Source organism: Phyllostomus hastatus, unplaced genomic scaffold (genome assembly GCF_019186645.2).
Source record: "Phyllostomus hastatus isolate PE091 unplaced genomic scaffold, TTU_PhHast_1.1 phas_contig_29, whole genome shotgun sequence".
Taxonomy (NCBI): domain Eukaryota; kingdom Metazoa; phylum Chordata; class Mammalia; order Chiroptera; family Phyllostomidae; genus Phyllostomus; species Phyllostomus hastatus.
In genome coordinates this window covers 23,170,228-23,197,481 of record NW_025333835.1, presented here as the reverse complement: position 1 = coordinate 23,197,481, position 27,254 = coordinate 23,170,228, and the positions used below count along the sequence as shown (strand labels likewise).

Here is a 27,254-nt window from a genome sequence, read left to right as displayed (position 1 = left end):
ATTTGTGGGACAGAGAATTTCAATAATTCTCTCTGAAGTAGTATTAGATTCTTTTAAACATGCAAATAGTGCGATTCTATCATCGAGTTAAAACTTATTTGGAAGTAAATGCTCATATGTCTGTTTATTTATATCATCAGCATGATGCTTGAAATTACAACAATATGGTCAGATTTTGACTTATTTTGTCTTAGACAAAATAATACTAGAGTTTTGTGATTAAGGAAAGTGATATGTTTTGAGCTATATCTTGATATAAATGAGTAAGGAGAGCTCTAAGATGAAGACACTTTCAAAAGATGAGTGCCAACCTTGATCTGAGAATGAATAATTTGTAAGAACAAATAGAACTAATTGTATTAAGAATACTTTCCTTTACAAATATGGAAAGTTAGTGAATTTCTGGTGCTCAGGAATATGGTTCCCACATAATTATCACTACTGCTGAGGGACATCCTCTGCTGAGTTGGAAATATGAAAATAAATTTTCTAGTTAAAATATATGATAAATGATTGTCAAAGTTGAAACGGGACTTCAAGTACAATTTTCCAAGTACACAGTGGTTTGCATGGGCTTTTGAAGCCTGGCAGCTCAATCACAACCCAAAGGAACATTATCTTAGGGGAAAATTTATGATGTAAACCATTTATAAAGGAAGACTTGTTTATATACATTTTCCAGATGACAAATACAGTTTATGGATTAGACAAGTAAACATTAATAAACTTTAAATAGTAAAATTTATCAAAATATTTATAGCATGTCTCCAGTTTTAGGTCCTCCCAAGTCTCCAGCGACTGTGGGAAAATGAAACAAAATTATAGCTAGTGCCTATCAATAAAAGGTACTTAACTAATTTTATTTCTGCTCTCCTCTTTTAACAGAACACGCCTATTCATGGCAATAATAGTGCTTACAATTTATTGAGGGCATACAATTGATGAATAAGCCACTGTGCTTTACCTATGTTGTCATCTGATACAACAAAATAATGAGGAGGCAGGCTAATGACAATGGTCTCCTCATCTAGGGGGAAACTGAGGCCCTGAGAGATCGAACAGGTTTTCTAAGACCATGCATGTTGACATGGCTGAGCTAGGGTCTGAAACTTAACTGAATGACAGAGCCTGCAGACCTAACCACAGGGTGAACTGTCAAGAGCCTGGCAGTAAAGTCACCATGAGGAGGCAAATACAGAAGGGATGGGAGAGGGCTTTTTCAATATAGCTTGTATTTCCTTGGAGAAATAAAAAATCTTGTGCATTTAAACCCATGGCCCAAGTGGTAGGTATTACACACCACCTGTGGTAAAACTCATACATTTCCATGAGATTCTAGGTCAGAGTGACCCTCAACTCATGCAATATCACAAAAATGCTGTCATTCTGTGCTAATTTAAGAAGTAAACCAATAAATAAATTTGAAGTGATTGTTTGATTTCAGTGGCATTTATCATCCACAACTCCCGTTTTCTTTCAGTTTGATTTAGACTGAATTTTAATTTTATATAATTAAAAATAAATATTAAATTTAAACATAATGTTGTCAGACTCTTTTACAGCCCCCTGCCTGTCCCCCAACCTTGACTTCAATGCTCTAGCTAATTGCATTTCTCCCCTAGTGTTTTTGTGTTTCTGTAAATTCAAACACAGTTCCCTCCACCAAAAATGTCATTTGCCTTTCATTAACCTCTGTTTCTAATGTTTCCTTTTCTATGGAAAATTTTCCCCACCTGGCAAACATGCCTTTAACCTATGTTAAACCTATGCCTATAGGCATGTTTAACCTATGTTCACTAATCTTGTTCATACCTGCAAAAGAGCAAATGAATATGAGCCCTTAATACAGCATTATGAGATAACATGTTGAGTATTATGATGCCATTGCCTTAATTTTCATAAAACAAAAGTCTTCCTTATATCATCTATTTCTTTGTATGTTTTCTAAAGTCGCATATATTTCCAGTACAGTGATTACAACCACAGCACAGTAAACCATATATATGAACACCCCACATAGAAACCATATATTTTCACATTGCTTCCCAGATACTCAAAATGCATAGACACCCCTCTATCTTTTTCTTTCCTTTGTAGGACACCACCACCCTGAGAGCAGAACCTTGCTTTCTCTGTATTCCCCAGTATTTGGAGCAGTGAGGATCAGTCAGTTACCACTCATTAAATGGATCAGATGAGTAAATGATGAGTGAGTTGATGAGTGAGATTCCTGAAAATGAAAAAAATATTAAACAAATTATTTGATAGTCTAAAGATAGGCTATTTCCATTGGAAACCTAAACAGCAAGGTATGAAAGAGGTGTATAATTTGATACCATCCACTCATCAGCCATTTGGTTACTCTGTAAGTGAGAAAGAAAAAATATTTTAATGTTAATGTTTTAGAACTGGAGCACAGTTTAGGACATCTCAGATTTAAAATGTCTGAAAATAGTTCTTGGCAATCTTAATGCAAACTTATCCATCCCCATCTTCACATCTCTGTTAGTGGTAACTCTATTTTTCTATTTATCTTGCTGTTCATGGCCCAAACTCTCGAGTCATTGTTTGACTCTTCTCTCTTTTATACCTCCGTCTAATGTACCCACACACCCACCCACCTCGTACGCCTTTATATCTCTTGCCTGAATCATTGCGAACTTGTCCTAACTGAAGTTCTTGCTTCCTGCCTTCTCCTTTGCAGCCAGCAGCATAGTCTTATAAACACCTGTGTAACTCAGGTCACTCCTCTGTGTATACCATCCTGATTCTTCCCTACAGTAAAAGTAAACAAACAAACAAACAAACAAACAAAAAAACCCTTTGGGTAACCTACAGTCTGGTACATGACAGGCTCCTGGCTTATTCTTCACTCTGACAGCTTTTCTTCCCGCTCTTACTTTCGCTCACTGGCCTTTAACCACCTGGCCTCCTGCCACATCACAAACATCCCAGGAACACTCTTGCCTTTGCATTGCTCTTCCCTCTTCTAGCAAGCCTCTTCTCCCAGATAGCCATAGATCTTTTTTCTTCATCTTCCTGAAATGTCACCTTCTTCTTAAGATTTTTCTCAACAATCTTATTTGAAATTGCAACCTACCTCCTCAGTATATAAATGCACTCTCCTGCTTTATTTTCTCTCCTGGTGCATTTGTCACCGTCACTGCCATGTAAGTGATCTAGCGTATAGTTATTAGAATGTCAGCACCATGGGGCCCGAGACCTTGTTGTCCGGTTTGGCCACTAATGAGTTCGGCTACTAATCCCAGTGCCTCGAACAGTGCCTGCAACCAAGTTTTTTTTGAAAGAATGAATTAATAAGGGATATATGTTTTGGAGCACAAAAACATATAAAAATAATATTGCTAAGCAGATTTAACGAAGACAAACTGAGCACGTTAGTTGTTCTTTAATGAAGGCATTAATTTTCCCGGTGATATCTAAGAGTTAAAAAAGGACCTCACAATTCTTAACACCAAAAAAGTGATAAGGGAACAGTTAAAACATTTATTTTTTTAAATATGACATGCTTCAGGAGCTACACATCACTTCAACTCGTGCTTACACATTAGGCTACTATCCCTGCTTAAAATGTAGAGATTTTTAATTGAATTTTACGATGGGTCTACACTGTTGATAATAATTTTTATGTTATAGCTTATGAGTTTAGTCATAGAAGGATACAGAGAAATTTCCATCGATGTAATAAAGTATCCATAAAAGCAAAATGGTATTTCCTTGGTAGTTGTATTATGTATCTCTAAATCTCTGAGCACTCAATCATAAAAAATGCCTTTTGACAATGAATGTTTAGTAAATCAAATAGATTTCTTTAAAACAATAAGCATTAATAATATATTCCTAGATCTGTTACATAAAATATAGAGAGGTTGGAGAAAAAGTGGGTTTACAGTTGTTCATATGGAAAAATACTATAATATTATCAAATAATAATAATACAAGAATAAATATTGTTGTTTTATGTATTCACAATGCAAAACTACTTTCAACCCGCCCTGTATTTTTAATAAACTATTTATCCTTTGTTTTAAAGTAACTTAGTAGTATATGTATAAATACACACACATACGGGTAGGAGCCCAACACTTTCCAAAAAATTTCTTATTAGTGCTATCTATAATTAAGCATATTATTTATTTTCACGTAGTATTTTTAACATATTTAATATTAATAATGTATCAGCTGAGTTTTATTTAACACACCAAAAGAATTATTTAAAAAAAAACTGTCCTTCTATTTTCTAATATTGCCATTCTTTTTAAACGCTTTTCATTTGGTAAAAATACTTAAAATGAGATCTACCCTCTTAAAATTTGAGGCTTACAGCACAGTGTTGTCGATTAGAGGAACAGTGCTTTATGGCAGATCTCTAGTGCTTACTCCTCTGCTTCACACAAAGTTCACGTTGATTAGTTACTCCCTATTCCCCCCTCATCATAGCTAAGTGACAGGCCAGTCATGGGAAGGCAAATACTGCAGGATTCCACTTGTGTGGAATGTAGGAAAGAGTCACATTTATGTTAGTCTTTTATGTCTTCAAAATAACCAATATAGGGTTTTAATGGGAGATTGTATTAACTTATAATAATCACCTAATTAACAAAAGTACTCAAGATTCTATCTTTCTTAGCAACATTTAGAATTTTAAATTTTCATAAAGCTTATGCATTAGTCAAATTTAATGTGAACCCAAACTGACTTTTCTTCATAGTTAGTAACAGTTATTCAAGATATTTTACTCACTTCACCATGGGAAATGTTGATGAAAAATGGGAATGTTCCATTATTATTGACCTTTAAAATCTCTTAAGCTAAGGATTATGAATACTTTTGGCTGAAAGCATACGTAATCTTGCTATTTTCTTTTGCTTCTATATATTCTCACTCAACAGCACTTTCTTGAAATTTAAAATGTATAACATTCATTTGACATTTTACAGTCTAAAAATTAAATTTTCATGCTTGCTTTGAATGCATCTGGGAACTTAGAGATGAAATTTTGATAGAAATAAAAATGCCACAGGTAACATTATTGATTACCTGGAATGTGTGGCTTTCATTAAAACATATTATCCCAGTCATCTGGAAATGGCATGGCATCTATGCTTTCAATCATTGATATAAGAGGTAATTTAGATCTGTTGTTTATAAAAGCTTTCAGATGATTTTAAATTATCAGAACATAAAAGATCCATTAATTTCAGAGAATCTAGACAATCAGAAAAACATTTCAGAGTTTATTAACATTTCTGAATTATAAGACAACAGTCATAAAACACTGATTTGAAGATTTATACTATCTTCAAAAAAAGGGTATTCTCTTTTTTTGATGTTAACTTCAAAACAATAAAAGTAAAAATAATCCCTCAAAATTTTTTGTATTGTGTTAGCCTAATTCCTGTCTTTAGTCAATCCAACATGGTATTTAAACCCCCTTGTTAATTTTTCCAATCATTCTATGGTGATGTGTTCTTGTGCATTACTATTCTGCACTATTTTTATATCTAAAAATCTGAACTCTGAGACAGCTTGCTAGCAACTTAATTTGTTGTCAAATTCTACTGCTATTTCCTAAACTTCAAAGTATTATATACATATTAATTATAATGCATTGCCTTCATTTGGGATACCAGTTGACTGAATACCTAATTTGGACCATACACTGGGTAACTGAAGCTGATGCAAAGAATAAAGATGGAGCCTTTATCTTCAAGGAATTTAAAGAAGCTTTGGAGGAATATTGCATTTTTCCTTGTTAAAATTGAGATAGTTGAAGTTCACATGGATTTTTAAAACTTAAAATTTAGAACTTAAAAATAAAATTTCAAATTGTATTCCCTTTACTTTTAATGTTCATAGTATATTAACTATAGTTCTACATGTTTTAAAATCCTCTCCTCTCACGTCTACTAATTCTCAAGACTGACCATAATTTCCTTTTAAAATTTTATAAACCAAATTGACATGGTAAAATTCTCTTTTTCTTTTAGATGCTTCTTCTCCCTCTTCTTTTCTTCCTATTTGTGCTATGACCCATACTTGTCATATGTTCATTATCTAATCTGTGAGATAATTCGATACTTAATCCTTGATTGTTGGAATGTTAGAAATGAGAACCTGAGGTTCTCACAGCTTCCCCCTTCCCCTCATTTCCATCTGATCTCAGCAACTGGGATCTCAGCCTTGACCTTTCTACTAAAAAACTGTCCTCCTTATTAATTACCTAGTTTTATGTGCCGTAGGCTTCAGGTACATCATCTCACTTAATTCTGTGCGTATTCCTGAATAGATATTATCCCCACTTTTCAGATGAATGTTGGAGGTAGAGAGTGACTGTGATTAAGACTGCAGAGGTAGTATTTAAAGCCAACACTGACACTTCACCAGTTTCTCTGCTCGGTCTGCCACCTCAAAATGACTAACTAGTTATTCCTTGTGAGGTAGAATTAAGTCTAGGGAAATAGTTTCCTTTCTCATTACTACTTTCTTTTAAAAATTCAATTGTTGGCATGAAAGTAATGAGTTTTCCATAAGAAACACTAGAGCAACTTTTCTAATCTTGTTCTTATTGTCTGAAGTCATACTAGGATAGTACGAGCTACTAAATTAATACACAACCCGGATGTCCTAAAAAGTCCTAAAATGTTATCAGATATAGCAGCAGTTTTTGAAATGTGGTCCCAGAACTCATGGAGAGGAGAGTTCCCAAGGCTTCAGGGAGACTAAGACCTGGTTTTCTTTTTTAAAGCTCTCATTTTCTCATGAGTGTACACTGAACTTTTTTTAGAATCTATGTGATGTGTGATGTCATGTGATTGAATGCAGGGATGTGTAGAATATAAAAATCCAAATGACTTATCTTAAGCCAGAAATTAAACAATTCGGGAAAATGTACATACTTTTTTGGAAAGAACCTATATTTATTTCCTAGAAGAACACATTATTTATGCTAATATGCAATAAATTTGTATTTTTAATAAAGAAATACTTTTAAAATTCTCCACTTTCTTTTCTAATATGGTAAATATTGACATAAAACCTATGTATATGAAAAGATTCTGAAATAAAAATGTTAAAGAATCACTGATATATAAACATATAAACAAGATCCTAGTTTTTAAGTTTTACTCTAGAGTTTTTTTTAAAAATGCTTGCAGTCAGTGGTGGTATTGAGAAGAATGAAGTAGTCTCAAGTGAGGAACTTGAAATTATTAGACCTGGTAAAGCAATGTGATGATTTCAGGAAGGTTGACAGTGAAGAGAAGTGAGAAGTTACCGTCATAATCTGTTGGTTTAAAAGTAAGCATTATTGGAAATAAAGAACAAACTGACAGTGACCAGAGGGGATGAGAGAGGGGGACAATGGGGAAAGAAGGGGAAGGGGCAAGCAAAGGGACGTGAATAGAGGACTCAGGGGCACGGACAATGTTGCGGGGAGGCGGGGAGGCGGGGTTGGGGTGAACAATGGAGAAAAAAGTGAGACAACTGTAACTGAATGACAATAAAAATAAGCATTATTAGATAATCCCTAATTTTATTTTTTCCTATTCTTCTAGGCTCTAAACTTCCATTCTGTCAGATATCTTCGATAATTTTTTTTGTGCATCTCACTTATTTAACTAAGATTTAAAAAGAACATTATGGCAAATTTCAAAGTGGATATGAAAAAATACTCATGACTTTCACTCTGAACTATGTAGTAAATGGCAGAGCTGAGATTCAAGCCTGTATAGTCTAAACAATGAGGCCAGTTTGTATATTTATCCATCAAATTTTAACTATTAGGAACTGAGAAATTTAGTCCAGTAAGCACATATTGAAGATCTAGTATGCACAAACAATTCCTGTCTTTCTAGTCAAAGCAAGGTTTTACTTCATTTCATTAAGACCTTTCTCCTCTCTAAGTATTTTAAAATGCAATATAAGTATGACTTTTATGCTGAAACCAAGAGATTTGTTTCCCTTGGATCCTCTTCATAGACTCATGATATAAGGACTTGGCATTTAGCAATACTGAAGATTTGGTGTGTGTTTATAACAAGCTTTCTTTCTCTGTCTCTGTCTCTCTCTCTCTCTTTTTTTTTTTTGATATGAGATGTTTAAAACATACTGTGTGTCTTGTGAACCCAAGAATACTTTATGCTTTTTAATCTGAAGAGCAGCCATAATGTTTTTTTTAATATTAATTTGCACCACTTTAGATTTCCACAGAGGACATTTCTAAAATTTATGTGTAACATAAACACTCTTTTAGTTAATTGTAGAAGTTTAACACTGACTATATTTACAGCCCCGTAGGTACAGTTGGAATTTTACATATTAAACAGAGTTGCTCTCTGGCATGGTTTAAGAAAATGATCTGTGTTTTTAATTACACCTTTAGCATAAATGTGTGAATGTCATTTATTGAAATGTAAAGAAGAAATCGATGGTGAAGATAACGATGATGATAATATAAAGCATAATAATTACATTAAGTTGGCAAATTTTGTTCTTTTTCATCATTTTACATTTAATGAGGCCATAAGTTGAAGTTTATTTCATTATGATGAAAATTCTGGACATATAATTAGTTTCATAGTTATTTTATGTCTTCTTCAGTGAATCAAAATGTCAATATCAGTCAATACAGAACTAAATTTCTAAACTAAATAAGGCCCTGACCCATATGGCTCAGTTGGTTGGAACGTTGTCCTGTGATGGAAAGGTTGTGGGTTTGATTGCCATTCAGGGCACATACCCGGGTTGAGGGTTCCATCCCTCCTCTGGGTGTGCTAGACCCTCAGTCCAGGTGCAAGGGACACAATCAATTAATGTTTCTCCGCTCACATTGATATATCTCTCTTCTCCCTTCCTCTCTCTCTAAAAGCAATGAAATAATGTCCTCGGGTGAGGATAAAAATAAATACATAAAAATTAAAAAATAAACTAAATTAAGGAAGTGTGTAATCATGTTTACAATTTTTGTAGTGATTAACTTTATTCCTTAGGTCAAACACTGATTTATAGTATATAAAATGCATATATATTTTGACTTAATGAATACCAGTTGGTTATTCATTTACTATGTATAGCATAATTAAATTGTCCTTTTTTAAAAAGAGATTATCAAAAACTGAAGGAAATAATCTCTTATGATATTTAAAGCTCCAAAAACAATTATCAATATTTTCCAATTAATATTTGTCCTTTCCTTAAGCGATTTTAAGGATACTTAAAGCATAGTCCAAAATTAGAGTTGACAATTGCAAATACAAACCAACCAACACAGTAATAAAATCAATACTTACATTTCCCTTGAGGCCACTATTTACTGTTTGCTGCACCATTTCCTTAATGGAATGGCAGTTATGTTTGCAGAAACCTTGTAACTACCATTTTTATGTTTTAACTAAAAGCAGCTTTCTTGAAGTATCATAAAGAAATTCTTCAGCTACTGTTAGAAATTGTTATAACTGGTTAGTAGTTAATATGAGTGCAGAGAATGGTTTCTTTTAAAAAATATTTTTTTCTGATAAACACTATAGCATTTTATAGGCAGTGATATTTTTCTACTAATGCCAATATGTCTTTTATGTCCTCATTATGGTGGGCATTTACTTAATATTTAAACATCTTACTACACTAAACAACTTTCCCAGTTTAAATGAACACGTGCAATTACTAACTTACGTTTCATCTGGGGGTTAATTTGACAACGTGCTATGAAAAAATTAAAATAAAGGAGGGGAGTAAGGAAAATTAAGTTTATTATATTCCACGTATGAAAATTAGTTTCAAAATGTAATTGACAAAATGATTGACTAATTTCTGTTAGTTAATTTTTCTGTTCCTATTATGATTGGAGAGTAATTCCTTTTTTAAATTACTATTTTGTATTTCTTATAAAGAAATTAGTTCAGAATTGGAATGTACCTACTATTTCAATTATATGAAATATTTGGTTTTTTACTACACTTACAAGTGCATTTGAAATGATCTAATGTTAATATGGACCTTTCATATCAATTCTTTTAATAAATTTAAATTTTTCTAGATTTAATCACAGTTAAAAGTTATCTCCACATTTGCTTCTGGTTTTCTCTTAAGATAATAATAACCTAAAAGCCATTCAAGATGGAAATGTGCATTTTACTTCTCTGAGGAATTTATGCATGGTTAAACTTTGCTTTTATTAGTAATTGTACATACAAAAATAGAGAAATTGTGTGAACAGAAATTTATGGCTTTTTCAGAGAACATGTTTTGTAACAGGATATTGAAAATCAAGTCCATAGGGCAACTAGGGTCTTTTAACATGATGATGTCAGCAACTATGTTGTGTGATAAAGCTGCAGTATTTCCACAGCAAAGAAAATTCATATCCACATATTTAATAAATGAAGAAGAAAAAAATGTCCTTACTAGATTCATGTATTCCCACCAGAACCTTTGTAGCTTCTCTCAAACTGTTCGGTATTGAGAGTCAAATCAGAATTAAAGTGATGTTGCATCAGAATTAATCACTGAAATTATTACTTACGGAGCGACATGCATCCCACGCTCAGGCTCTTCACACAGAACTGTGAGGAGCCCTCCAGGACCAACCAAATGGGACTGAGACAGAGTCGGAGCTGCCCAGCAGCTGTGGGAGCAAGGTGCTGCGGCCCCTCCTTTAATCTACCTTCCTTTCTGAGAGTTTATTATGTTTTTGCATTTGAATTCTTTTGTAGATCTGGGAGCTATCTTTTTTATGGAAATTAATCTTTTTAGAAGATTTGTACTCTCTTTTTCAAACACTAATACAGTCATTCAAGTATCCTATTATTCAGATCCAGCTGGCTTTTATCTGGTGATATTTACTTCAAAAAGCCAAGTTAAATGGTATCATAGATTAATTCTCAGGGCACAGGGAAGCGTTTTTAGAAGAAAAACATGATTTGGTAATTACTTGAAATATCATAATAAAAATCACAGAAAATGTCAAATGTATTGTATAATCCATCATAATAGAAAACTTCAAAAAGTTGTTTCATTAAAAATGTGGTTTTTTGAGTCCATCCTAAGTTTTTTATTTCAGTCAAACATGATATAACTCAAAAGTTTGCTTTATGTTCTAATAAACTCTATTATGAATTTTAGGTTTATATTGTTTGCTCATACAAAGCAGTGAAACTTCAAAAGGAACATTATCCACTGCTATCTCTTACATAAATCAAACTGGAAATAAGACACATTTTACAATTCAATTTAAGATCCCACTGAGACAATAATGTTGCAAGCTGTGCATTTTGCAAAGTAATATAGTAATGTCTAGTTTGCATTTTTGAAAAACCAAATTAATCACACTTTATTGAATATGTTGGAGCAAACCTAAAATTCATCTATTATTAAAAACTTGTGCAACAAACACAAACTATATTTTATACATAAAGGACAAACTCATTTATTCATTAGGATAAAACACTCAGAGTTTGCATTTTGTAACTATGAAAGAAATGACATTTGCTATCAGGGTTGTTTTGAATTTTTAAAAGCTGTCTATGCATAGTAAGCTGCTTGAAAATTTATATTCACACATTAAATTGTACCAAGTTTTAAAGCACCCAGATAAAAATAAACTTAAACCTAAAAACATTGGGGATAAGAAAACACAAGTCATTAAAATAAGTGATATGTTTAGATATAGAGACTTCAGACAAATAAGAGAAATTTATACTGTGTTTTATTTTACATTACTAACTTTTAATAATATAATCATTTTATGGTTTTGATAAGAAAAATAATAACCCTCCCTGGACAAAATAAAGGCTTATCATGCTCTTTTTATCTGGCTGGAAAAAACAAGTACTCTTTGCCTGTGTATATTGGGATTACGGTTGCAATAAGACATTATATATAGTATTGAGGATCAAAGTTTTTGTGACATCATTTAGAACTTTTTCTCTATGTGATATATATTATCTATTGCTATTTTAAGAGGTCACTATTAATGAATTCTCATGCAAATAAAAATCATGAAGAGTGACAAAAAGTGAGGAATTGCAAGAATAGTGGTAAAACTGGGAATGTTTACTATGCTGGTGAATGTTTTTCTCCATGTGACTATAGTAAACTGTTTTGGCATCTGCTGATGTGCATAATATTGTGCATGATAACAGTTTTTCAAGGTGCTATAGAACAGTAATACACATTCTGCATGGAACAGAAATAGCAATAATAAAACATATTTGCATATTTAATTTTTCAGTAAGATATTAAAGCCAAACATGTTATATCTTAAAAGACTTAAAATTAAAACTTGAGTTAGGGAGAATATTTTCTTTATGTTTTCTCCAGTTGTGTTACTCAAGAATGGTCTGAAAAGAGCCCAACAACTCTAAATCTACCCAGCCTCCTCTCGTTTTCCTATGGGGATCTCTACATTGTTGTCTTATATGTACTGGTAAGCTTTTGTCCTCTTTCAAGAAAGAGTAAATTATATCTGCTTATGTGAAGACTTTCAAACAAGATATCATAGATTTCCTTTTATTGGGAAAAAAGTCTTCACTGCATATATAAAAGAAACTATTTTACAGGCCACTTGATTCAGATACATGGAAGAGTATGCAGTGGGTCCTCACTCAATGTAATTGTTTTTTCATGTCTGGCTCTGGAAACCAATTTGTTCTTCAATCATCATTTTCAAAAACTCAAATGATAGAGAACATAAGTTTTTTTTTTTCTGTTTCATCAATTTTCCTGTGGCATGAAATATGAGAACCAGGATTTCTTCCCTGGTCATATCAATGTCACTGTGGTGGATGACAATTTGGGATGATCAGATAGTCCTTCTGACTATCTGATACATCACTTTAATCGTATCTCTCCACTGCCTAAGATGATGACCAAACTCATCATCGTGACATCTGAGAACGTTCCTAAGTCAGCCTTGCCCACCTAATTCTTTCTGACTTCTGACTCTTTCCCAAGATGTACTTTCTCTAACAATCGAGCTACCCGGCTGTCATCCAAATCTACCATCAGTTTGTCTTTGCCTCCTTGCACAGTTCAAGCAATTCTCTCGATTGGGTGTGCTCTGCTGTGCAGTGAAAAGGACTTAAGACCAAGGATCAGGCAAATAAATGTGTACCTAGTCCCACTCTTTTCCTAAGGAGTTATGTGACCTCAAGCATTTCATTTAATCATTCTGAATCTGCTTCCTCTGCTACAAAGTGAGAGGATTTTGCTCGATGCTGCCATCTTCTCAGCAAAGTCTCCCCAGTGTACCCTCCTAACACACATGTGCATGCATGCATCATATACGCAAAAACTCTGTTTCATCTTCTATGACTGGTATCTCACTTAATATACCCTGTCACTTTATTTATTTGCTTATCACTTTCTCTTCCCATCTCCCAACTAGAAAATAAATCCCACAAGGATATATATTTTGTCAGCTTTCTTCACTGCTATATTCCCATTGCTTACAACAATGCCTGGCACATAATAGGTGTGCATTATGTGTTAAAAGAATGCATGATTTCTGGATGTATTTTGTAGTATAACATTCAATGATTCAAATACATACAGAAAAGTTGTGTGTTGTATAGTGATGTTTAACTATAATGTCTTATTTTTTAGTCTGTACAGTAACATTCTTGGCATCTAGTTCTCTATATGTGATTATAAATTGACATTTTAATTAACTATTTGTGCTTTATGTCCTATTTCAATTTTTTCTATTTGATATGACAGTATAATAGTCTTAACAGTCTGCTGGTTTCTTCCTCTTTCCTCTCCAAGATTTTCAATATGCAATATTACTTGACTTTTAGATAAATAAGAATGTGAAATATTTTTCAAAGCCAGAATTTAAACGCACATTAATATTAACCTGAGTAACTGCATATAATGGAATGACTTTCAAAGTTACTTTCACAGTCAGCAGATATTTGACACATTTAAAAACCTTGTGTTCTTAAACTCTTAATACTTTTGTGAACTTATTAGATTTAAAATAGATACCAATATATAAATATACAAAAAATTCCCCATAGTATTTACACACATAAGCTATTAAAAAACAAAATACTTTTTGTCCCTGGCTGCTGTAGCTCAGTGGACGGAGTGCAGTCAGCAAACCAAAGGGTTGCCAGTTCGATTCCCAGTCAGGGTACACGCCTGGGTTGCAGGCCAGATCCCCAGTACGGGGAGTGCTAGTGGCAACCACACATTGATATTTCTCTCCCTCTTTTTCTTCTCTCTTCCCCTCTCTCTAAAAATGAATAAATAAAATCTTTAAATAAATAAATAGCAAATTACTTTGACATTTTTGTCTCTTGGGTTGTCCATTACATAAGTAGTTCTTTGTGAAAATGGTTCAAACACACAAGGTGCAAAATTTACTTCAGATGTTTTTCTGTGAAAAGCAATTCTCTACAGGAAGCTCAGAGAATAAAATTTCAAAATTTACCAAAGAGGAAAATTCAGTTTCTGTACAGACCATTTTAACTAAAGGAAGTTGTTAAGGTACATAATTTTTTTGAAGAATCATGTTTTAGCTTACTAACTGAAGTCTTAAATAGTTATTTAATATAAACTACTTTAATTGAAAGCTACATTTAACAGGGTATATTTACCCAGGTGTTAGGCCAGGTACATCTTAAATGAGAGAATCTGTGTACTGTTGAAAATGGTCCTAATAATGTGAAATGATGTGAGAGAATGTACATAGTAAGACAAACAAGAAGTAGGAATGATGCTATATACTAATATTGGAGGAGATATTAAAATTACTTAATACAGATTTTGTAATCACAAGAGAAAAATAACAGATCATAATAATTTTTAATTAGAGTTTTGTTTACAATTAGATAGGGAATTATCATTCACTAATTAAGGAATCCTTCCTAGAAGTAATTATTTTTAATAGGTAGAGTTTTTTTGACACTGAAAATCTTTAAAATATAATAACTTTATTAAAGATAAAAATAATTTGGAAAGAAGTTACTTTTATAGGTTCAAAATTTAAAGATTCCTATTTTTAAGCACTGTTTGAGACTTTACAAAAGATGACAATTTCATCATCCATCGTTTATTTTTTAACAAAGCATGCAACTTTTTAACATTGATGTTAGATACATTCTTGAAGAAAATAAAAATAATATGCCTGATTTATCCAATATCACCCCATGTTTTTAAATGAATGTCAAACCTGTGTTTAGCATTTACAATGAATCACTGTGAGACCTTAGATCAGTTGCATTCTCCCTTATAGTCTTCATTGGTCATGTCATGATTATAATAATTATACTAGGTAATTTTAAAAAATCAAAAAATGAATAATGATGTTTAAATTTTACTTTATATTGACTTAAGGGTTTGATGTTGTTAGAAAATCAATTCTCATTTCAAAACATACTTTGTAACCATTTTTCTTATTCTAATTCACATTGTCATACCAATCTAAAAAACCCCATATTGTATCCATTTATTCTTGGGATAAAAATGAGTGCTTATACCTTCCAAATTGGAGTTAAATATGGTAATAAAATTATCCTTATTACTGCTAATGTTCCTAAGTATTTTTTGTCAGTGCCAGCAACTAAAATTTAGTGGTCATTTTGACCTTGGAAATCTCCTGCTATTTCTGCCCATGAAAAACTGATGAAAAGTGCTTTGAATAGTATGTCTTCACTACATATAATAGAAGTTATGGAAAGAATGATCTGGTTTCAAATAAACAGTAGCTTTCAACAGGCCTGCCATCTGCATGTAATCTACCACTATAATATAATATTATTTCAATGATCCTTCAAATGGACTGAGTTCTTTGTGATATGTATTCCCTAGATTTAAAGCTGCCTTTTTCCATAATGTACTTGAGGAGGACCTTGTAATTACTGGGTGCTATAATTACTTATGATATTGCAAGTTGTACTAGTAGTGTCTTTTCAAACTCTGCTTAGTTGTGTCTGTTTTTTTTTTGTTTTTTGTTTTTTGTTTTTTTGTCTCTGTTTAGGCTGTCTACTTAAATTGTAGTTGGACTGTTAAGTTTTTAAATCCAATCATAATGTTCTTCAAATATTCATTCAGTATTATAGGAGAGCTCAAGTTCTATCAGGTATACATGTTGATTATCTTATGAAAAGGGGTATTATAGCTTAGAAGTAAGTCTAGAGACTTTAATATTATAAAAATGCATTCACACACTTTTCTGCTAAGATTTATTGTAGGAGTCATAGAAAAATATTTGCTTGTGCCTTCTCAGCCTCTCAGCTGCCTCCTCCTCCTCCTTTTTAAAAGTCATTCAGCCTGGCTTACTTGGGACTTACTTTGTGACTTACAGTAGAAGTACTCTTTAATAGAAATACTTTTATACTTTTTATACCCTCTTCAAACATGGTAGCTTACTTGACATGACCACCAACCAGCAGTGACTGCAGAATGCTGCAGATGGCTCATCGAAACACAAGAAAAAGATACACAGAGACAACCAGGTCCTGGGGGAAATAGGGATGGAACAGCCACTCTCTCTAGTGGGGAGTGCCATGGCCACCCTCCCTAGGGAGAGGGCTCTGTTCTCCCACCCGAGCAGGCTTTTCATTGGGTTCGTTTACATAAGAATTCAGGTAAAGCTCATTAATTGTTGCCAGGAAGTAAGGATCAAACAATAGATAACAAGGAACTCTGAGGGCCTATTTTGAGTCAGGGTCAGATAGCTAAAGAGCTGTAAAACTTTGAGGAAAACACTTACTTCTTCCTTGGACCCTTATCATTTAATTGAGAGCATTCTAATCAAAGCAGGTTTCACAGGATTTTACATATTCTTTCTTAGCCCTGATAACCTGGGGAATCCACCCTTTCCAGCACAGGGCTGCATCGTCCTCTGTCATTGTTTCAGGCTTAGGTGGAGCAAGGGAAGTAAGGCAGCCAGGAGATTAGGAGATTTCTTGCAGACAATGAGGACTCAGGCTTTGTCAAAGCCAAGGGACGAGGGTCCATCAACCCCTTTTTCTCTAGCCCCCCAAGTCCTTCCTTGGGGGTCTTCCATGTGACCGTGCCTGTCTTAGGTCATTCCCCCCTTGGGGAATCTTACCCGTCATTGGCTAACCGACCAAGCACCCTTCATCAGGCAGGGTGAAGTAAAAGGAGCAGAAGTGGTGCTCCTGCCAAGGAGATAAGCTTTTGTCTCCTTGCTGGCTTACAGTCCAAGGTCATTCCCTCAGCCTTAGCCTAGGCAGGGGTTACAGCTTCTGATACCAGGCAGGGTAGTTCCCAACACTTAATATCCTACTTATAATCAAAGACAACCAGTTCTTCCTGTGTATCTGCTTTTCTCCCAAATTTCAGTCCCGTATTTCTAACTTGGTATTGTCAGTCTTTGTTTGACTATCCTGGAAGAGGTCATAACCAACAAGTCCAAAATGGAACTATATCTTATTTATCATTAAACCTGATCTTCTTCATACAGTTGATTTAAAGGTTGGATTGTGGATTCAGAATTCTAAGATCGAAATCCTGAAGCAAGTTAAATTAACTTTTATACACTAATGTGGATCTACCTCAGAATTTCTAAAGGTTAATTGAAATAGTACATCTAAAAGCTTAACATAATACCTAACATGTTGAAAGTAGATAATATCTATTAGATATTATCATCATTATGGCCACATTAATGACATAACCATTCATACAATTATTAATCTAGATACTCAAGTCACCTTTCACATTTTACTCTTTATCTCTGTATCTAAATCAGGGGTATCAAACTCATTTTCACCAGGGACCACATCTGCTTCATGGTGGTTGCCTTCAAAAGGCCGATTATAACTTTAGAACTGTATAAATGTAACTACTCCTTAACTGTTACAGAGTTGAAATTACTTTCAGCCCTTTGAAGGCAACCACAAAGCTGATGTGGCCCATGGTGAAATGAGTTTGACACCCCTGCTCTAAATGATCACCAAGTTCAATCAAGTTTATTTCCAAAATATCAAACATATTCCTATTCTCTACTTCTCTATTTTTTATTCCAGAGGATAAAATTGTATGCATATGTGCTAGATGTTTGTATCTCTCACACTGTAAGCTGCCTAAGAACAAGTTTTATAGGTTACCATGTTTGGATTCCACATTGAAATTTACCACATGGAAATACAAGAATTGGTCTGGGTTTGCAGTCCTCACGCAGGAACTGACCAATAGTCCTACCTTGTTATATGCTGAGGGTGCAATGAGAACAAAAGACGCATAAGCCTGGCCACGTGATGTCTACATTAGGACAAAAAATGTTGGGTCTTTCCCTTAGTAGCAATGGGAAGCGATTGAAGTTCTCTAAGCAGGAAAGTAACAGTGTAAGATTAGTACTTAAAAGTAGTGATGGTCCTTGAATCTGATTACAGCAGCAGTTACAGAAACAGAAAAGAGATAAATTATGTAGATAAAATCAGCAGGGCATGAAAAGGAATTGGACATTGATGTCACACAGTGAGAGGGGAGATAGGGATGATTCTTAGACTTCTGGCTAGTACGACTGGTTAGTGATGTCATTTGTTGAGGCCAACAAAAATTGGAGAGAAGACAATATAACACCAGCTCCATACACATGAGAAATATTAAGATAATTCCCATGAACATGCCATCCTGCCTGTGAGTATTTTATGTTTTTTTGAAACTTGAATAGCAATTTTGGCTCACGTGTAAAGGTTTTTCAATTTCAACATAACTGAGAACTAAAAATAGTGTGTGAAACAGTGGAAGTTAAAACAGATTTCAACTGACCATGACCAACAATTACACATAAATGTAAAATCGTTAATATTGTATACCATGACATTTATTACTCTACTAATAGTATGGAAAGTATATTAACTTGAAATTTTATTTGATGTAATTATAAATCTATAGGGAAATTACAATATCCTTAGAGAGGAGAATTTCTAGTTCATTTGTTTGCCTAATGGAAAAATAATTTGATGAGTTAAAGTGGGAAAAGGTAGAAATTTATTGACATTGAAAATGAGAAAGGTTAAAAGATGCAGTTAAATTAACATGGATGCATTATACCAAGATGCTCTATCTGGAAGAATTTTATGAACATATTTTAGATTAGAAAGCTTAAATAAATTTCTAGTATTGTTGTTTCTACACTATCCATAATAACATTCATTATACTTTAGCTATGAAAGTTAACAAGCTTTTGGAATATCATCATTTCCACTGAATAGAAAATTTGGCTCTTATTCACAATTATCCTGTCGTCCATATCAACAGAACACTCCTATATTTAGTGAATACAAATTAGTCAGACTACTATTTCTTTCCTTATACCGAGTCCTTTCTAACTGTTTGCCCAGTCTGAGTCTGGATTGGTTAGGTGCTTTGTCTGGGGATCTAGTTTATGTGGTTAACCCTTGAGCATGGTGCTAAAGAGTTCAAAGAAAACAGCAGCATCGAAAAGCAAAGTGTTTTCTAATTATCTGTCTTTTCCACATAAAGTATTTACTGTTTCATATTATGGCACTGGCCCTCCTTTTTATTTTAAATTGCATCCAAGCTGTCTGACATTTGGTATAAAATAAAGGAAATACATAAAGTTTTGCATTCTGTATATAGTCATTCCTTCTAATATTTTGTATGAGTTGAAAACCAAGGCCATTTAAAATGGAAACCATGGTCTATCTTGCATTCCTAATGCTGTTTTGGCTTTCCAGGATTTTTCAAAGATTCTCAGGATAATTATTTTTAGCAATGTCTGTCTATTCTTTAAGGATCTTTCCAGGTATTCCATCTGACATTAGTGACTTAAACTTCAGCTCTGATTTTATCATTTGTCTTAATCTTTCTAGTTTTGCAGTTACTAGTCATGGTAAAGAATATTTATGGAAAATTTTTTAAAAATATGCAGTTTTCATTTGTAGTATTTTTGGGTCACTTTGCACAGCTTGTTAACTCATGTTACTTTCAGCAACATTGTGGAGTATGTAAGACAATAGAAATATTTCAACTTAGTGAATAAATTTAGCTTTTATCATAGTGCTGATGGGTCAAAAGACACTAATAGCACAAGTATTATATTATTACCATTGCTATTATGTATAAAATCAAAGATATTAAAATATATTTACATTTGCAGGTAAAATAAAAACCCATTTGCATAATGTTTAGTTTTAAATTCTTTTTTTAAGATTTTATTTATGTATTTTTAGAGAGGGAAGGGAAGGAGAAAGAGAGAGAGAGAGAAGCATCAATGTGCGGTTGCTGGGGGCCATGGCCTGCAACCCAGGCATGTGCCCTGACTGGGAATTGAACCTGCGATGCTTTGGTTCGCAGCCCACGCTCAATCCACTGAGCTACGCTAGCCAGGGAGTTTTAAATTCTTAATTAACCAATATTAACACTCAGGTAACACAGAATGCAGTTTAGATGACAGTTGGCTAAACAAATATGTCTAATTATTTCTGAGAAAAAACATGTCTTTATAAATGATTCATTTATTAGAATTTTTGAAAATACTGTCGTTTCTCTCTAAGAAACAAAATGAATTGATGTCAGGACATATGCGAAGCAGGCTTGGTTACATAAGAGTCAGTGAGTTCTGTTTTTCCTCAGCACTTCTCAGTGCAAACATGATACATGTGCAAATGCAAAGTTTAGACTCTGGAAATGGTCTGATACCAAATTAGACTCTGGTATAGCTGAAACCACTTAGGAGACATGTGTTGCTTTCCTTTTCTTTTGCTAAAGCACTGTACTTAAACTGAAACATTTTAAATTGTGCCCCCTAATTAATTGTACCCATAAAAGATGGCTGTTTCCTCCTTTTAAAATGAAGCAGTTTGATGAAGTTGAACCAGTAGATTTTAGTGTTTAAATGTGCTAAAGCAGATCAGCTGAGTTCAGATACTTATCCAGAAACAGATTTAAAGATTACCTTACAGTAACTCACGAGAAGACTGCTTCTCCTATTTATGCAAACTGCTAGTATTGCTGCTGACATTTTCGTTTGAATTTTTTTATTAGGGTTAAGCTAATCATCTAAAAGATAGTAACTTGTTTATTCCCCCCTATCTCCAAAATAACAGCTGAGCATCTGCAGCACCTGTGACTACTATTTACTTTTACTTATAGTTGTGTTTCCATTGTTAAGGTGGAGTTGACATCCGTTTAAGTGGTCTCCAATGGTGTAGAGTAAGTGCCCGCTCTGGCCATCATTTTCATTGTAAACTAATCTTGACAATGTCAGGTTCCCGTCAGAGTCTATCAGTGTCACTCACTAAGCACTGGTGTGACCGTTAGTTCCTTTGAGATTTGCCTCCTTTATCAGGGTCAGCCTGTGGGAAAATCTGAACAAATAGTTACCTGTCAACATACCTCTAAATGATAATATTTAAATGCACTTTTGCTATTTTAAACTATAGTAGCTTAAAAGGCATTTGTTTTTTTTTACAGACCACTTTAATTTTGTGTTTTATTGTTTGATTGTTTCACATGCATTCTATCAAAAAGTCTTATAAAGTACTACTGTCCTGGCTTCCATTTTCAACCTAAGCCTCATTAGATATACTTAGAATTCAATAATAAATATAATCAGTTGGGCTAGGGTTATAATTGATGCTACTCATACACATACTTGAAGTTTTTTTATTAAAGAAAACCAGTATTAATATTCTTTTAAAATATTTTATTTATTTATTTTTAGAGAGAGGGGAAGGGAGGAAAAAAGAGAGAGAGAGAAATATCAGTGCATGGTTACCTGTCTTGTGCCCCCTACTGGGGATCTGACCCGCAACCCAGGCATGTGCACTAACTGGGAATTGAACCAGAGACCCTTCAGTTAGCAGACTTGCACTGAGTCTACTGAGTTACACCAGCCAGGGGGCTTTACTGTCTTTAAAACCTTCCCTGCAATAAAAGATGTATCATAAAATATGACAAAAATACGAAATAGGGGTGAACCAAGGAAAATACTCTGAGATCATAAAAAGGCAGAAATAGTGTATCAAGTTGTTTGGATTTTAAGAATCTCTAACCATGTTTTAATGTTGGTGTGGTGTGGGTATACAGGGAAAAGAATCTCCCATACGTCGTTCTTACAACTTTGAGTTTCAGTTACACTAAATCTTAAAATTGTGTGCTTGTTTCTGAGGAATCCACATCTTTTACATGAGAGGAAAACCAGGCACATGCAATCACATTTTGTATATAAGTCCTATGTATTTGAATGTCATTATTGGTAAATTGGTGTAATCAGACAGGGTAAGTAAACTTTTTCAGATTATAGAAATGCATAATTAATAGTTTTTAGCTAGAGACTGAGTTGGTAGTCAGCCTTCATTTCAGCTTTCTCTCTTGCATTCATATACCCTCTTATATCTGGTTGCTGCAAGACTCTCCACTGGTTAATATCACCCCCCCAAAAAAAAAAAACATGCCATAGCATTAGTAGCTAGCCTTCATGGTGCTTCTGGTTACACTACTTAATTTCATCATGTAGAGCTGTCTGTTTGCTCTCCTGTCAGCAGTGCAGATCTGCCTACATTTGTGTGTGCCGGTGTCTAGTTAAGGCTCTTCCAGTGCTCCTCCACATCTGTGTGTAAGATCAGATATAGGACATCCCTTTAACGCCCTCCCCCCAACAGTAAAATATGATTATGGACTCTAAGTAATCAATGAAAGGGGATGCACTCTCTGAATCTTTTTATGAGTTCATGATCATTCCCTTTGGCTCAAAAGCATTATATGTATTTATCATATTTTATGAGTTCTTTTACACATGCATCAACACTCTATTATAGTATATGCTTTTTGAGGATACTAGAGCTATATCAACTTTGTCTTTTTATCCCACTGTAAAGTCAACAAAATAGCACACTTCTACAAGAATCAGAGACAAGAAATGAATCGGTTACTTTCTGTTTCTAACTCCCCTTACCAAATACTGAAGCTTCACTTATATATTGAATCTTTTGTCTAGTACAAGTTTTCATGTGGTTGTAATAGTAAACCATAATCTTAATAAAATATATATATTTATATGTGATATGTATCATGTATATCATTATATATGAAATTATGAGCTAATATGTATGAGCTATATATCATATATATCATTATATGATATATGTATGTATGTAGGCATAGTACATATATACTGGTTTATATCATTAAATATACTGGCTTAAACCAAAGCATTTGAAATTATACATTTAATTACTATGGGCGTGTTTTCTTCTGAAGTGGCCTACTTTTAGTTCTTATTTATTCATGCTAATAGAGGAGATGGGTGTTATAAATAATGCAGAAATCACTTACAGCTGACTTGGTTAAATATTGTATATTTTTCATCAGACTTAGTTCCTTAATTGTTTGCTCTATTTATTACCCAAATGAGCTAACATCATGAGTATTTAACAAATGATGATTGGTGGAGATGGCTAGGAGAATTTATGCAGTGGGAAATTCAATCTAGTGTAATAGACTTGCTATGGGAAATTCACATGTAGGTGATTAATACTTGCCCTTACACAAGGGCCTGATCTCTTGTGTTGCAAAATAGGTGTGAAAACAGACAGTATTTTGTCTATAATCTGGTTTCCAGGATGATTTAATCAGAATTTTAGCTTAAAATTTTACACTTTGATAATGTGAATAGATAGAATTATAGTGTTTCTTGATTGGTTTGAGTGAAATTGAAATATACTTGATAAAATATAAATTTTTCCACATACTAACTGGCCATTAGGATTCAGTAAAAAAAGAAATCAGTTCCAGTGAACAGAAAAACAAAAGTAGGGAATAGTTAAACACAGAACTTAAACTGAATCCCAAAGAATGAATGAGAATATTATTCTCCACTTCATATATTAGTTAATTATCCTCAAATAATCCATTAGGAAAACATAATCCTTAATTTTCTGGATATTTTAAATGAAATATAACATATATAGAAAAATATCTATTAATTATACATTTCCAATACAGTTCTCATATTCAAATAACATTTATTCCAATTGTTATTTCTATATCCAGACAGTAAGCAGTTATGCTTCAGTTCTTATTTCATTTGATAACATAAAATGAAAACATGTAATAAAAATGTTTGCATATATTTTGGTATAGGCAATACAATGTGGAGATATTTAAAATATTTTTTTTCACTGAATATTCTCTCAACATTGTACATTTTAAAAATTCATATATTTATAGTTTTTGCACATTTGACTAGGACCTTGATATAAGTATGAAAAAAATTCATGACTGAAGAATTAACGTATACAAATTTGTGGATATGAAAGTGAACCTTTATACCACAGTATAGGAGCAAGCTGGAAGAATTTTTTCATGTTAGTCATTTCCGTATAAAGCTATAAACTTTTTTATGCCAAAAGCTGTCCTGGTTTCTTATAAAATAATAAAGATATCAATTTTAATTGATCCTTTTCATTGTTTAATAAAATTGCTTTGTTTGATTGCTGAAGAATTTGAATTGAGTTTTCATTATCCACTTCTGAACAATTTACTCTAAGATCCAGACAGTATTGAGCTAATGAGTTTGAATTTATATTGAACCTTAACTGTCTTCATGAAGTAAATGGGAAAAAATCATGGCAGTAACTAAGTGTTCTTCATTAAAAACTGTGTCGTAGAGATTTTACAATGAGGCTGTTAATAGAGCTAAAGCATTGAAATTGGAGTTTTACCAACTTTGCTGTCTCTAAGCATATTCCATAAAAATATGGTTTATTTTAAGAAAGGAAATCTCATAAGTTGACAGGGATATCACAAAATTTTTAAGTGGGTAGTCCATATATTTGACAGAATCAGTTAAGCAATAAATTAGTAGGAAAATAATTTAATTTGGGACATCAGAATTCAAATAACACAGCTACCAATATTGAAATGCACAGTCTTGGATGTACTGTTTTGATTTTAGCACTGATGTTACCACAGTCACTTTCTCTGGTTGAAAACAAATGATGTATTTATTGATTCACGCACATTTAATTTATGGCTTTGACATTATTTTCTTTTGTAAAGTGATCTTTTGGGTTCTTCCAACTATGACAAACCAAGTTGGGCATTTAGTGGTTTCATGTTCAGAATTTGCTGTGGAATTAAGTGAGGAACTTTAATCCTGAATGGTGACTAGGATACTGTTTAACACAAGGATACATTAGCATTCCATAACTATCAGTGTGCTTCATTTCAAGGAAGTAATTAATTCTCCAGGTATATAATGGAGCCCATTTTATATTAAGATGGTTAGTCAAATAGGATTAGATTTTCCAAATAGGCTAACTGCTGTAGAAATGTTATTTTTTCAAATATTTGAGAACCTCTCTAAGAAATAGAAAATCAAAAAGAAAATAGGGTTTAGAGGAAATTTACTTACTCCAGCTTATTTCCCACGAAATTACTTGGCCAATCTCCAAATGTAATATGCTTTTGAAAAACCTTGTTTCGAGTTAGTCATTAGAAGATTTGGAATAAGATTGTATCCCGATAACTTATATTCATTCCCCACAAGCAACAGTGATGGTTCTTTGGAAAAGGAAACACTGTGCTCTCCCCCTTACCCCCATCCACCAGGGATCCCCGGCCTCTGTTACCACCCTTGTGCGCCTGGAGTGGGTAGCCTTCCCCTTAGTCCTCCTCTCCACCAGCTTCAGCAGAGCCACCTCCTGCCAAATGGTATGATGGCATTTTTAGCGCTACAAATTTTAGTTGCAAAGAAAACAAAAAAGCCTAGTTATAGGACATAATAAAGACCTACTACATTAGATAACTAATTGTGATAAGTTAAAGAAAACCCTAGTGCTTTAAACAAGAATTAGGCTGATCAGAAGAATAATATGGCAAACAGTTGGCCATTTGTATCAAACATATGAAGAGCGGTGATGTGATAAACGGGGCACCAAACTTGTCAGCTGTAAGCCTAATTTCCCTGTGTGGTGAGTGGGTATTGTTGCATACAAAGAGGACAAAAATTTCTTCTTTGACTGTCATTATTAGGCATCTCTAAATGGTTCAATATTCAGTGATGCATGTTCTTAACCATTTTAATAAAAGGGGCATACCATGCTTCATAGTTTTATTAGAGTAGAGCAATGACGATATATGTGATTTTTTTTATAGGACTGGAACTTCCTTTTATGATGATGCCCCACCCTCTAATTCCTGTCAGCCTACCTCCAGCGTCTGTCACCATGGCAATGAGCCAGATGAACCATCTCAGCACCATCGCAAATATGGCGGCAGCAGCACAAGTTCAGAGTCCCCCATCCAGAGTCGAGACCTCTGTGATTAAGGTAATTGTTCCTCACAGGATTGTTTACACTTACACAAAAACATCATCTTAAGCCACCATCTCTTAGTTTTTCTTATTCCACAAGTAATTCTACAAAAAATGAAATGACAGTAAATAGATTACGAGAAAGATCACTTGCTGTAATTAGAACCAAGGGTAGAATATTTAGGCAGACTAGGCTGATTTCAAGTTCTCTATTGTATCTGTTAAGAGAGATAAACATAGGAAGTTAAATGATCAGTTTAAATTTTGTGTGTGCTTATGTATGATTGGGTGCATGCATATAGTCATGCATGCATGTGTGTGTGCCTGTGGTGTTAGGGACCTTAAGGCCTGGGAAAGAGAACCTGATTTGTTTTCAGAAGACGAGAAGTGTTAAACTGTGGTTCTTCCACTTCCTAGCTGTGTTGATTTGGGCACATAACTCAATCTTTCTGATTCTGTAGATAAAACACATGTAGGTATAAAAACTAAACAAAATAATGAAAATTAAAGTTTTTAAAACATGAATACAAGTACACTGTAAGTGGAAGATAACATGGTTATACAAATATCCTATGTATGTATATACACTATTCTCTCTCTCTTTTGGAGGTTATGCATGTGTTCTTAAAAGTGCATGTATATATTTATTTTTATTTATATTATTTTATAATGTGTATTTAAATCAAAGCATTTTAAATCCATTGTCAGAAAATAGTAAATTTTAAACTAAGTAAAAGCTACCTCATGATGCCTTATCTTTATTCGCCATAATCATTACCTTTTTTTTTCTAAATATAATGCACAAGAATTTATAGATCCCTCTAAAACATGTTTTACATAAAGAGCTCTGTTACAATTCCACTTCATTGTTGGTGGGAATGAAAAGTGGTACAACCCTTTTGGAAGACAGTTTTGTGGTTTCTTATGAAACTAAATATACTCTTACTACATGATTGCATGATATTTACCGAGCTCC

The 27,254-nt window shown here is 33.5% G+C and overlaps 1 protein-coding gene across 1 annotated transcript in view; it reads left to right on the top strand.

The window, feature by feature from the left end:
* Positions 1-27,254, top strand: part of DACH1 (dachshund family transcription factor 1) — a 397,049-nt gene that overhangs the window by 246,544 nt on the left and 123,251 nt on the right. Inside the window, exon 4 of the mRNA XM_045839183.1 lies at positions 26,122-26,294. Within this exon, the coding sequence (XP_045695139.1) occupies positions 26,122-26,294 (173 nt within the window). The remainder of the gene's footprint in view (positions 1-26,121; positions 26,295-27,254) is intronic.